The sequence below is a fragment of the Battus philenor genome, unplaced genomic scaffold (assembly GCF_028537555.1).
Source record: "Battus philenor isolate CCGP_79_NKW_IND1 unplaced genomic scaffold, ilBatPhil1.0.hap1 SCAF_29, whole genome shotgun sequence".
Taxonomy (NCBI): Eukaryota; Metazoa; Arthropoda; class Insecta; order Lepidoptera; family Papilionidae; genus Battus; species Battus philenor.
Window position 1 is genome coordinate 7,448,027 of NW_027181692.1, and position 15,052 is coordinate 7,463,078.

Genomic DNA, 15,052 nt, shown 5'->3' on the forward strand with positions numbered 1-15,052 from the left:
CTTTTGTTACCTAGTACGAAAATTGAAATGTTAGTCATTTACTAATTAGCATGCTACTCAATACTTTTTTCAATATAGGATACCCTTAGTTTGTGAATTGTAACTAGGTGCACCACCACGTCGGGAAAACCTTGTTTAGAAACTAATTTTCGTATTATATTGTAAAAAGTACTTACGACATTTAAGTACAATTATGGATAAAGGGTTGTTAAAAGGCCGATATAAAAAGTAATCTGATGATCCTAAGGTAAGTAATTAATAAAATTTGTTAGAAAAATAAGCGCTTTCTCAGCAGAATCGCTACTTTTGAACCGATTAAAGCAAGAAGTCAAAAAACTGTTAAAGGCACTGTCTTCAAACTACCTGGCAATGAGTTACATTAAATCTTTGAATCATATTTTAAACGCTTATTTCAGAAATACCAATTTTTTTCTGGATTTAAAGGTCATCTACATTGAAATTAAAGCTTCACAAAGCATGGTAAAATTATTAGATGGCGAGAATGTACCCCGTTCAGTTCTCAATAATTTTTATAAAATGTGTCAAGACTTTTAAATGGAGTTAACATCGGACATTGCTAAGAGGTCGATTTCAGACTCCCTATTCAGTATTATTGAAGTCCTATCTGCTATTGAATCTTTAACGCCTGTAATTCAGCGATTTCCCATACTGGAAACATTCGTAGCAGCCCAGAATTAGGTGATGAATGGCGAGCTCACGCTATGCTTGATTTGACTGAGCACGGGCTTGATGTAGACTATGATGTTGAATGCTACTGGGAAAAATTATTCTCCTTTAACACCGGAGGTAATGATTTGTTTCTAAATTTGAAAATAGCGATCCAGTTTTTACTCGAGCTTCCATTCGCTAGTCGAAAGAAAGCTTAGTGAGTTAAAAAATATTAAAATAGCAAACGGAAACAGACTGCACACGGGCACGATAGTTTCTTTAATTATTACTAGAGACACAATTAAAAAACACGGTGGTATTGTAAAATTTATGCTTTTTAAAAATATGCTAAATTGTAAGGTATGGCAATAGCCTTAATAAAAACAAAGAAAAACTGCTTGATTTTTTCCTGTGGGGAATTGGTTTTTTTACCCTGTTTTTTGGGAATTTCACTTTGATTTTTGGGAAATTAGTTGAATAGGTATTGGCAGCCCTGCTATAAACTGACATCGTTTACTTTTGATACAAATGACAGAATACAGAAACAACGGATGGTGACGTTAAGTTTTTATTGTATTGTACCATTCTTCGCAAATAAAAAAGTGTATTTTAATTACCATTCTGTTATGTCTTAACTTAATGTATAACTTATAGTAGAATTTTATTAGTTAAAATGTCGGGTGCTAACAGTGCAGCTCCGTCATCTGGTGTTATTAGAAATAGCGCGTTGTCGTTCGTTGCGTCTGCGCAGACTCCGTCTAATAATCAGACTGGACCTCCTCCTCAAGATATGGATTCTGCAGATAAGATTATAAACACAGGTAGCTTGAAAATATTTTTTTATGTGACTCCTAGTATATCTATTTTACTGAATACGTCCCTTAGAAAATCTCATGCTCTGAGATTGTAAATTGTTCTTTCATGAATAATAAAGGCCAACCATATGTAAACCATTTGTATATTTTTATGAACATTCCATCTCTCAAGTGAATGACCATGCACTTTATGAAGAGATATTTACAGTGATTGTTTGTTTTTTATTATCTGACTTGCCCTGCTGCCCAAATTGTATTCGCACATTTCGCTGGTGCGGGGGGGAAGGGCGCTTAGCCTATTATAATTATAGCCTACTATAATTAGGACCTATTTTAAGGTAGCAAAGCTCAAGGGCTCCCTGGAAAGCCTCAGTTTTGGGCGCTTTATAAACACGCACAAAATCCAAGAGTCTAGTTTAATAAAAACTAGAACTAGATTTAACTCTCCTTTAATAGCATCCTTTGACTTAAAGCTATGAAATTTTCTTAAGCTCTAATCTGAAAAGAGCCATCAACTAACTCATGAACTTGGACATGTTTTAATTTGTGATCACTTTATCCTTAATACAGTAGTACAGAACTAAATTGCTGTCATTTATTGTCAATAAAAACATCCTGTTAAGCATTTCCATGTCCGTCTTCCAATGAGAAGTAATATTTATTATTTTTAAACATCTGGTTCATAATTCCACACTTAGTCACCAGTTAGATAGAAATCATTTCAGTATTTTTTTTATTTTTTATGTGCCATGCCCTACCTTAGCCTTTCTAAAATTCTTATGCACCCATATGTCATTGTGGTGATGAAATGAAATAAATGGATGCAATTGAGAAAATTCTAATTTATTGTTCACACAACGGCTATACAAAGGTAGGAGCGTCGGAGCGAGAGTTCATTACGGCGAGCTTGCTTGTGCATTGATGTCATTGAGAGACAGTGAGTTGAGAGTGAGTGAGACGCGCCCGCTGAGCGACCGGGGATTCGGGCCACTGGCTTACGTCACATCGTTGATGCGCTAGGACGCGCATGTTGCCGCCACGGACAGGTCTTTCCGACGTAGTAGGATTGTCTGCCATATAATATTACATCAAAAGTAAAACTCACGTCAAGTTGCCCTTCTTTGATTCATGGGCCCACATTGGTAAACATTGGAAACAGGATATTTTAATTGGTATCTTTACCTTGCAGGAAGACTTGTGCCTGCAGGACTGAAGGCTCTGTGTGAGGCATATACGAGGTTATACCCAGATCAACCAAATCCGTTGCAAGTTACAACACGTCTCAAATATTGGTAAGATGGAATTTCATTGTAGATTAATGCTGTAATAATGAAGGGTACCCAAAGAAAACTGTGATAAAAAAAAAAAATAAAGAATAAAAAAAATGTACCTAGCCACCTAAGAGTAATAAGATGATGGATGGAAGGTGATGAAAGCAAGAAAAAATGAAAGATATTGTGATGGAAATAAGGTGAGAATAAAAGAAATTGAGAAGTATGACAGTGAGCGAAGAATATATAATAAGAATAAAGATGAAAAATCTGAAAAACTTTTTTGTAAACAAAGACCCTGATCTCAAGTAATTAGGGGTATGAGAGGCCTCCAATAGCGGAAACCATGAATAAAATAAATAATAATGAAGGGTCTCTCATCTGACAATACACAAGCCCTATCGAGTTCTGTAGAAAGGTGGTACAGTGCATGATATTAATTAAACAATAGCGTAGCAGTCTCTTAAACTAGTCGAACATGTGGTATAGCCAAACAAAAAGACCCCAAGAGTCCATCCAGCTTTGTTTCTATAAATAGGTCATATTTACACACTCACAAGGATGTCATTAATATATTACTATAGAAATCCTGCGAAGCCTTCATAATGATACTTGGTATGTTCTGCGCAGGCTAGGAGGCCAAGATCCTTTGGACTACATCAGCATGTACTGGAATCCTGGGAAGCCAGATGATCACATACCTCCGCACTGGCACTACGTAAGGTAATATTATTAAAATACAATATTTCATTCATTAATATGAATAGAAGAAGCAAATATTTACCAACTTGATATATAAGTACTGAACAATTTGATACCGCCTATTGTAGTAGACATTTGATAGTAGAATAGAATTATTTATATTGTCTACTACACTGCAATCATTTTCAGATCTGCCACTGGACTGATTTAAAATCTATATTAAAAATATATTGTATCCGAGAATACTATACTGATGTTAATGGGTGGAATTTAATGTTGATGCTCATTCAGGAAGCTAATTATTGTCGCGCGCTCTTTATAAAACTATATTTGTAAAGAGCAACTGTTGAGTTTCTCACCGGCTGCAGCAGAACTGCGACAGATTGCTGCAGGGACAACAGTGCCAACATATTATGTTGATTGACGATTCGAAAGTGGCTGTGACAGCCTATTCAAATTAATATTTTGAGTTTTAATGTCTACTACATTGGGCATTTGTTTTTAAATAATTCAAGTCTATTGTTAGATGTCTACTGTACAATGATAGAGATCTGTTGCAGTTTAGATATACAAAAATAATTATTTAATCATACTCCTAAGTGATTGCTTCATCTTCTTCACCATCACTTCCTCACGTCAGTTTCTGTTACCATTATTTGTTTAGGCTGTTAAATTCGGTGAAAGTTTTAAGATGTTATACATTGTGGTGTTGCATGCTTTGAAATTAAATAACTCCAAGTAGGCGACTGTCCTCTGGCTTTTTTACCCTCCATGCCGACAAGTATTAGCTTTTCCAGATTATCAGAGCTGCAGTGTGCAATGTGGCTGAGGAAAAAGAATATTCTACGAAAGCAGACTATATAATCGGATCTTTATTCTGAACTCTTTAAGGGTAGACAGATTAGTACAGCATTGTACATGAAATTATTGTCATTAATATACATATATATGTATAAATATATACAAATTCTGATTCAGTATTGCTCATTCCTGTTTTGTAGCGTACCTGGAAAAACCGAGGGGTCGAAGACCAGTGGGTAGACCCAGGTATCGCTGGATCGATCGCGTTGAGGCAGACTTGCGCGAGTTGAATGTCAACCAATGGCAGACGATGGCTCAAGATAGAGGAAAGTGGAAGTCTCTCGCTTCGGAGGCCAAGACCCACTTTGGGCCACTAAGCTAGCGGAGTACTAGTAGTAGTAGTAGTATTGCTCGTTCCACAGGCACAAGCTAACTTATTTGACATTAATTTGATAATGCTTCAATACTCTTGTTGATGTCACTGGTGGCCATCTCAGATCAGCTGGCAAGACTGGCTCAACCTGACACTTGGGTTCCTTCATATCATTATATAGTATCATATGTTATAATGTCTGTAGAGTTTTATATTACACTAGCTATGCCCGCAACGACTTTGTCCGCGTGTAATATAAAAAATATTCTTTTTTTAGTTTATTAAGTGCTTTTTTTTTTGGTGAATTTTCTAAAATAAAAATAGACTATGTTACTCCTTATTACATCAACTACCTGCCAGTATAAGTCTTGTAAAACTCGGTAATACACAGACAGAAATTAAAAAATAAATATTTTGGCATATGTACTGTTTTTTCATGTGCATGTAATAAAAAGCGATTATTTTAATATTACAAACAGACACCCTGATTTTATTTATTTGTATAAATACAATCAGATTAAATTTGAATAATTTTAGAGAAAATTAGGAAGTTCATAATTATGTTCAATGTTTTCAGCTTTGGGTTGTCTGATCTCCACGGCGACGGGCGGGTGCACCCGGAGCTCGTGCCTGGATCGCCACGGGAGTCGGGCTACGGTCTGGAGTTGACCTTCAGGCTGGCGGCCGAGGACGGCGCTGCACCACTATGGCCCGCCGCGCTGCTGCAGGCGCTGGCCAGATATGTCTTCACAACAGGTTAGTCTTACACTTTCCCTCTCATTCCTCTCCCTTCTTTCACTCCCCCCCCCCCCTCACTGGCATTATCTCTTATTTAATTCATCTTATCTCTCCATTGACACATGTTTTATTATCTATACTGATTAAATAAGCGACGATTGAGTCTAAAAAGGGGTTAGTTACCCTTTGGATCCCACTGGTGGGAGTTAATTCTTAATACAAATTTATTTTTATATGATAGAACCCCAACAATAATCTTGGAGAAAAAAAATACTATTCATTTCCTTAGAGGAACATATATTAGTACCCAGCTGTGGGAACTTGACAATATTAATAAAACCTAAATGCACTAGGGAACAAGTTCTGCGCTGGCGACCACATATCGTGGCACGCGCCACTCGACGGGGACTCGGAGTCACGGCTGCGGCACCTGCTGGTGGCCGAGGATCCTCAGTTGCCGCAGATTCAGACGCCACACGGGAGCGTCAAGTTCATACAGGTACTTTAATAGAATTAAGAGGCAAAGCATACTAAGATGGAATGTTAAAAATAGTATCCCAACAGTGGGAAACACCAGGCAAAGGGGTGACAACCTTTGAGCGATCTTAATTGGTAACAACAACTGATTTTAATGGTAATCCTCTGTAACTCTTTCATCTCTCAGAGCGTAGGAGAAAAAGGAAAGAGGAAAATTCTCTCCCCTCCCCTTCCTCCCAAAGTCAAGGAAACTGGAAGACTGGACTCATTAGTAAGAAAAGGACCAATATTTAGCCACTTCCGCACATGCAGCGGCAGTCGTGTAACAAAGTGCACCGCCCGCCAGCCCGCTGATAAATACGTATGCGGCAAACAATGCGAATCACACAACCGCCACCGTCAAACCTCAACGCGTGTTTCACCCCTCCACGGGGCATCCTCAGGAGCCACGTTACACCGATTAGTGCTAAACACAGAGTGAAATGTCATTTGAGCCATATGATGTTCATTGGATATAGGCTAGTCCTATAGGCTTCTAATAGGAGACGTTGGAAGTGGCAGCATCAAGCAACTTCCGAAGATATCAACCAGGTTGTTTGTCCATCTTGTGAGAGAAGGTTCTATGCTGTACTTGCCAGTCTGAGGTCTTAAATCCAAAACATTTTATTGTAGACCAATCGTTCATTCCATATCTTGGGAGCGATGGGGACTATATTTTCTTCTATATATGTTTTTTTCAACCATTTCTTGTGTTCAATTTTCTTCTTCCATACATCACCCCACTCTCTTCTACATAATTTCCACAGTTTTGCAGTTACAATTTTTCTTATTCAAATTCCTTTCTACTTTGTATACATTATTATATTCATTTTGACTTATGTTCTGATGTACACCTATCCCCCGATTTACACGGTAGATACGTTCCTGAGAGAAAGGTATAAATCGAAAATTAAAAATTTTCAAGTCAAAACCGTTTAATCGAAAAACTCGCAGAAAATTCATGATTTTGCTATTTAACTGTTGTGATTTTTTTTCAATAATTTTAAGTGTACACAGAAATAAAAATAAAATGCATTGACAAGTTAAAATATTTAATATATTACGGAAAAACTGTTTTTTTTTTTAATTTAATTACAATACATTAAACAGAAGAAAAAAAAAGAAATTGCTCTCATTCTTTTTTTCGGAATCGAAGGTTCGTATTCACTTTCACCGCTCGAAGTTATTTGTGCCGATTCGATGTTTGAATCAGAAATATTTACATTATGAGAGATGGGAATAAAATCGGTTATTAAAACAAAAAAAAAACTTTTTTGGAAAACCGTGTAAATCGGGGGATAGGTGTATCTAAAACCTTTAAACTAGCGGCTGCTCCCCCCCCCCCCCCAATCGATGAAAACTAAAAGACAGGAATTAAATCGTCATTTTAAACGTTATGTCCATTTCTGGTTATTTCCTCCCCTACAAACTACCGTGACCATCTATCGACTGGAATGTATGAAGTATGAACTTGATGCGGTTCCAGATGGTGGGGTGCACGGGTAGGGAGTTGAAGGCAGCACAGAGGGGCTCCGGTTTTGATGTACTGAAGCTCATAGGCGAAGACCCTCGGTAAGTAGTTTTTCTTTCTACCCTCGAAATAAATGAAGCACGTAGAGCACTATCTCTGTCTGTTGTTGTATTTCGTGCGATAGAGATAACGCTATCTAATGGATTCAGGCGTTACCTTGCGGAAGTCCATCCTAAGTAAGAAAAGGACCAATATTTAGCCACTTCCGCACATGCAGTGGTAGTCGTACAACAAAGTGCACCGCCCGCCAGCCCCCTGATAAATGCGCATGCGGCAAACAATGCGAATTACACAACTATCACCGTTAAAACACTCAACACGTGTTTCACCCCTCCACGGGGCATCTTCAGGAGTTATGGTACACCGATTAGTGCCAAACACAGAGTTACAATGATACAAAGTTATGTTTTGAAGTGTTTACAACTCTACGGAAGAAATTTTTAAGATATATCTAACAAATTATGAAATTAAAATTTTTACTCTATTATTAAATGCATTTAGTATTTAAAACTACAAATTTATGTTTAAAACATAAATCTGTCACCGGACATCCTGTATATTGGAGACGGGTGATCAATTTAAATCAGCTTTGTGCTAACTTACCCCGAGACACCAGGACCCGTAGTGATATGATATATCATCTACAGTTGCGGTGGGTCGTGGCTGGTGACTCGCGCTAGGAGGAGGGCGTCTGCGAGGAGAGTTCGGAGTAACGGAGGTGGCAGTTCAGCGCCTGCGCCCTTAGCTGGAGTGTCTGCCAGGATCAAGTGGCTGCCATATGTCACGGTAACACAATACAGTTGATATATTCGTATACTCTACCACTTGTCGAGAGGAAAACAATCTTCTTCTTCTAATATGTAAAATTCTCGTGTCACGGTGTTCGAACTTGAACTCCTCCGAAACGGCTTGACCGATTTTTACCAAATTTTACATGCGTATTCAGTATGTCTGAGAATCGGCTACTATCTATTTTCCATACCCCTAAGTGATAAGGGTGGTCTACCCCTAAATTTTATTTTTATTTTTTTAGACAATTTTTTGGGTTTTTATTTTATTATGATACAGCATACAAAAATACATACAAACTTAAATTTTCACCCCTCTACGATCAACCCTTATCTTACATTTGTTAATTAAAAACTTTAATTTTTTTTGCAAAACAACGTTTGCGGGATCAGCTAGTTTGATATAAAGTTGGTTCAGGTGGCCTAGTTCCTAAAGGAACCTAAACCTTCCATCGTAAATCTGTGTGACTTATATATCCTGTACCATTCCCTGGTCTAACAGCGAACCTGACTTGATCTTTATATATATATATGTAGGAACTTTATAGTTTTCACAAGCGTCGACAGATGGCGCTAGTTGTTAGTGAACGTATAAAAGGGGCGCCACGCGGTAAAATCGACATTAATATAGAAGACTCCACACCGACATGACGTGTATGTATAATTTATTTTATATATTTAGTGTTGAAGATAGAATTAAACCTATTTTACCTGTAAATATATGTTGATAAAACCAAAAAATAACACAAAATATGAAAGTATAAAATACGAATAAACTTTATTTTATTGTACACCATATATATTAACTAAGAAAGTAACAAGTAATATAGGAGTGCAAGACAGTCTTATCGCTTGAAGCTATCTTTACCAGATAACCTTTGGATGGAGATGAGAGACATGAAGGAGATGGTAATTTAGGGTGTACATATATACAAATATATACATTAATGTACACGTATGTTTACAAAAAATACTTCTTAAAATAACAACTAGCATTTGCCTCGCTTAGTATATGAATAAGATATTGGACAGACAAATTTCTAGTTGGGAACCTTTTAGAGTGTATTAGGCTACATGTTCCATTAGCCTTGATGCCTCATGAAAACCATCCTGCGTGGGCCCCATTATTGGGCAAAAGTTGGGTTGAACTTTTCACAATCTTATATTTAGAGACCCATGTTAATTTTAAGCACACACATGTAGCCTTAAAGAAGATTGAATTGAAACATTTTCACATTAAAGTTTTTTTTGTTCGCTTAAATCTTAAACTAGATGTTTCCTCTTATGAACGAACACTTTTCTTTTCTAATTATTTTTATTTAATCTGGTCATACCTTACTACAATGTTGTATATAGTAAATTTCTAAAGCCATATCACCTATGAAGGAACACATAAAACTATTAATATGGTAACATTTAATGTACTCTCATGTGTACTACTCAGGCATTCTCTAACACTCAACACGACATGATGGTTATATGAATACAGACATGGGTAATGTTGCACAGGATGCACAGGAACCGCCTGCGTCACCATCAGAACTCAGTCCGACAGTGGAACGGCAGATCAAGGAAACCTTGCAGCGGGGACTTAGCTGCATGAGCTCTGGAGAGAGAAGCGCACCTGAAGGTAAGACTTTGTGTCAGATTTAAAAAGTTGAAGTACCCTCCCTGTTTATTTAAATGTGACCATTAAAGGTCCTGTTTTAGTCAAAAATAACTAACTTAGTGTAAATAATAGAATCGTTTTTTAGTGATAAACTTGACTAAGCTGTAAGAGGTTCACAGCTGGACATATGTTCTCTATAGGTCTTCAATAAGTCCAATTGAAAGTGTTCAGCTGGCAGACGATGGTAGGCTGCTCAAAGTTCAAAGAGAAACACTATTTTTGTGATATACAATTATATATCTTTTGAAGAAGGTATTACACGAATACAAGATGTTTTAAAAAAGAACAAATCGTCGTTAAAACAGTACTATGTATATTTGGTTTAATCGCTAGCGCCATCTAGTAGGTAGTAATAGAAGAATATGATGAAACATTTTTATGTACACCAATATCTCGCTTTGTGTCATTTCGTTTTACATTTTTTTCGAAGTTGCGTCGCTGCTTAATTAGTACTAATTTTCACTGTGCGTCGTTAGATTTTCGAGGTTGCGTTTTTTTTGGGTTCGAGTCTTTAATTTTTTTTTAAATTTTCTTTTTTTTTCTAAATGATGGCAACACTTGTTTCTAATTGCGCCATGCCATCAAAACTCGGGGATTCCCTTTCTAACTAAAAATCAACGCAATTTGAATACAGTTTTATTTTCACTTTGTTTTGCTAATTTTAGAGTTGAGTTTCAATTACGTAGTGTGTTGTGCTTTTTTTAAAAGAGAATTATAAATTTATATAAATTTTTACGTGTTGTTTCTGGTTACCAAAAAAGGTATATATTATTCCAGAATATTTATTGGCAGAGTTATGTTATTTTTGTTTTTTAAATGTTTACTTTGTTCAATTTTCTTTTTAAAAAGTTGTATTTTCTTACCCCCCGGAACCTATCTTCGATCTTTACATGGTTTGCTATAGAAAATCTTAATTCACTTTGAGGCGTTTCAATTTGCGTCGTGTTTTTTTGGAACAACCACGACGCAAAGTGAGGTATTGGTGTATTTACCACAGCTTCTTTCAGTCGTGGTCGTCACATCTCCTCCCCTCCTTCAGCGACCAACCTGTCCTACTTTATTTACGGATTCCATCATCTGACCTGACTTCGTAGAGTGATCCCAAGTATAGCTGGTCCATCTTCCACAGTCCCACGTGCTTTGTTCATGAAACACTCGTGGAGCTTTCTTGATGGTTCGACACCACGTTCAGACGCGTAGTTGAGACTATTGGGTCCTTTATCCACCTCCTTACACTCCTGAGGTCCTGTGCAAGGGATAATTCTTTGGATTGTCAATAAGAGGCCATACTTCTGGATTAAGATAGTGGGATGCCATGAAAGGAATTGGACAGCAATGAAAGTCCATCAAAAGCAAAAAAATTTGATTCCAGGTCATAACATGTCAACGGACAGCTTCGAGATGTCCAGCATGGAGCGAGCTCTGCCACAGGTGCCAGAGTTGATGCAGGTATTATCCAAATTTTGGTGGTTAGTAGTGGGAGTCTTTAATTTTAGTAACTTCAGCGAATTGTAGACGGCTTTTAGTTATAATTTTTTATTTATAACAGCTGCAGGTTAATTATATATGTACAATGTAATAGTGTAGTTAAACTGGGAGACAGTTACATGTTGACACTTATAGCATTATATTAGTTTTGTATATATAATACTATAATCAAAAAGTAAGGTAGTTTAATAAAATGTGAGTTCCTTATTAATTCTTCCAAATAAATTTTATTTTAAAAGTTATCACCGTATGGTAAAACGAAATTTTTTTTCGAGTATAGCCTTCAAGATATTCTTGAAGTTGGGTTTTTATCTCATCAATCATGTCCAAACAGAGTCCCAGCAGTGGACTTTTGAGTTTGTTTAATACTCAGAAGTCACAGAGACTAAACAGGTGAATATGGTGTTTGCGAAACGATATCAGTGGAGTTTTTGGCAAAAAAAAAGTCGCGAAGAACCGGCAGTATGACATTGAGTAGAGACTTTGAAACACATAAATACATTTAAAAAACTTTTAAGTCAAACGGTTTTTGATACCCATATTGTGGTGGTTGTGGAAAAATATGTACCTAGTCCGCCATATTGGAACGGCATCCATCTTGAATTTTAAATTTTGACATAATCATCGTGTTTTACTAGTGTAGCCCTTTCATTTGATACCCATATTGAGGGGGTTAAGGAAAAATATGTAATCCGCCATTTTGTATCGGCGGCCATCTTAGATTTATAATGTTATTGATTTTATTATATTGTATTGTCATCTAAATTAAATGTGTGTACCAAATTTCAGATTAATCTGACAACGGGAAGGTGCTTAAATTTCAATTTCTCATTTTGTTCCAAATAAATTCCGTACGGATCGAACTAAATAAAACCGTTTAAAAACACCATTCAGAATAGTTTGGGCTGAGTTTTTACTTAAATTTTGACATACAGACGCTTGGCAAATTTAATAGAGTACAACCAACCTAGGAAAAAAATTGTCTTCCTTATATATATATTTATATATTGGCCACCTTCATAAATGTCCAATCATAGCCAGCGTTTTCCGTTCTAAACAAGGTTCTCTGTCCTGTTGGTGCTGGACCTAAGCTTTCTGGTCTTCACTTCGGAACTTTAACACCCCAACGGCTATCTATTCTGCCCTAATTCTCTTCAACTTAGCAATCCGCTGGACTATATCCGTAACTTGTTCATTGTACTGATTATATTATCGACGTGCCAAATCAAATGCCAAGTACTATGTTTAGATATAGCAATGTATATTCCGAAGGAACTTTTTGTGAGTATTGGTATGGGAAGCTGCAGTTTACTCTGAAAGTTTTGTCCAGGGCTCGTGGCGATGCGACGACAGCGTGGAGTATCTGGACGGCGTGCACCTGGTCCTCAACGCGGAGGGCGCAAGCCTCTTACCTCTGGCCATAGAGTGAGTAAACTTAAGTTATTACTTGGTTTTGTATCATATTATGTAGGTATTTCCAAAAAATATATGGCAACACTTACAACAATACATCAAGATGGCGACCAATGATATTTGAAGCAGTCCAAAGGGCTAGTAGGGGACCACTCTTCTGAAACTTCCCGTAACCTGGACTAGACCCCTTCCAGGTCTACCGGTTCGTGGTCGACACTTGAGAAACATTTAGCTCTTACAGCCGTCAGTTGCACAAGACTTGAACCCCATCAACTTCCACTTCAGGCTATGAGTTTGTCGTAGTAGTTGAGTGTGGACGTAGTACTGTAGCTTCTTGTTCTTCGGTAGCTTCTCGTTCTTCGGTAGCTTCTTGTCCTTCGGTAGCTTCTTGTTCTTCTGTAGCTTCTCGTTCTTCGGTAGCTTCTTGTCCTTCGGTAGCTTCTTGTTCTTCTGTAGCTTCTTGTTCTTCGGTAGCTTCTCGTTCTTCGGTAGCTTCTTGTCCTTCGGTAGCTTCTTGTTCTTCTGTAGCTTCTTGTTAATGTTGATCGCACCTCCGCTAGCACTTATAATGAGCGCGGAGACTCTCAACAGCGCGATGAAAACTTTTGTTGCGTCTACTGTGGCGCCATCTGTCATCTATCCGTTTCATTGCCGCCGCCGCCGCGATGCGATCGACGGTCACGTGGGTAAGAGCTCGTTGCTAGGCAACGCGTGTTTGAGTGGCGCGCGATATGCACGCCACAAATTCTTCGAGTTACATCGATGACCTTGTTTAAAGATCTTCTCATGATCTGATATCTTAAATAAACTCCTAGCATGATATCTTCCAAATGTCAGGCTTTGAATTTCGTGGTAATTTATTTTTGACAGCGGGCGCGTGGCTCACGGACGACATTTCACATGGCGCTGCGGTCCCCGTGCAGTGACGTTCGTCGGGGGCGGAGTCACCGCCGCTCTGCCAAGCCTCACCAGGCCTTACGCACAGCGAGGACCTTGGCTTCAGGTAGGTGCACATTTTTCAAACTACCCCCACATTGTACATTTAATATAGGCAACAAACACTTGTTATATGAATTGTATAATAATTCTACTCGGAAAGCAAGTTCTTGCAAACATTAATATAACATAAAAAAACAATTAAATATGTGTTACTGAATGCAACACTTAAGTATGGCTCAAGAGAATTGGTAATTTTTAATTTTACATTTACAGCAGAGTAAATGAAAGTTAAATAAGGCAGAAAAAATTGTAAGATACTATTGAAAAGTGAAAACAAAATTTTTCCTTTCTCATATAAATTCTGGAATAAATTGAAGACCGTTCCATAGCTGTCAAAATATTGTATGTATTGATTATAGATTTAAAATCTTCATAGAAATGAATGTATAGTTCATTTATCTGCAAAACGCTTTAAAGTTTTTATACCTATTTACAATCATCCTGTGTAAAATGATCACAGTGATAAATATAGCGGGTGGCTTATTAGAGAAAATTGTGTAAAATAGGTAAAAAGTTATACCTAAGTATGAAAAGGACTAATATATAGCTACTTCCGCTATGCACTACCACTATATAGTGGAAGTAGGTATATATTAGTCCTTTTCTTACTTAGGATGGACTTCCGCAATGTAACGCCAGAATCTTTTAGATATTAAAGTTATACCTATTTCCTAGACTTACCAAGTAAGCTGCCTGCAAAATGATGTAACCATCCGATGTCCCTTCCAAGAAACTCCAACGTGATATTGGATGGTCATCGCTGCAGTTCTGGGTTAGGCTCCGTGGGAATCTCTCCTCACTGGAGCACAAGCTCAAACTCACAGGGACCACAGAACGACTCTAGTTAAACTGAATAAGACATATATGTTCCTATATAACTTTTATTTTTTAAAAAAGTAACTGAGTTTTGAAACAAAAATAAATAAAAATTACTTTTATTTGTACTAATCTATTATGTTATTTAAAACACCATTGTTTATATATATGTACTAAATATTTATTGACGGCAAATCAAATTACCCCTATTGCTATGTAATGTTAATTTTGTTCCACAGATGTTGATTCCGGGACCACTGGTGAAAGAAATGTCATCACAGGTGGCGCCACTGGCGCGGCTGGCTGACAGCGACTCCGAGTCGGATTGCGAAGGGGACTCCGCCCTCCAACAACCTCCCAGCCTACCTGTCAATTTACATTGGCCTCGCTACAGGCTAAAGATCACTGTACTGCCTGATCATGAATTTATATAGTGAATTATTAAATAAAATATACTGTTAAC

At 37.4% G+C, this 15,052-nt stretch overlaps 1 protein-coding gene across 1 annotated transcript; it reads left to right on the forward strand.

Moving 5' to 3' along the window:
* Positions 1 to 1,223: 1,223 nt before the first annotated feature.
* Su(fu) (suppressor of fused) lies at positions 1,224 to 15,052 on the forward strand. The gene is made up of 12 exons (XM_068769856.1): positions 1,224 to 1,490; positions 2,674 to 2,776; positions 3,386 to 3,478; positions 5,209 to 5,387; positions 5,723 to 5,868; positions 7,372 to 7,457; positions 8,064 to 8,202; positions 9,714 to 9,834; positions 11,246 to 11,322; positions 12,692 to 12,786; positions 13,645 to 13,777; positions 14,829 to 15,052. Exons 1-12 carry the CDS (start codon positions 1,343 to 1,345, stop codon positions 15,021 to 15,023), a joined length of 1,515 nt encoding a protein of 504 aa, XP_068625957.1. The 5' UTR covers positions 1,224 to 1,342; the 3' UTR covers positions 15,024 to 15,052.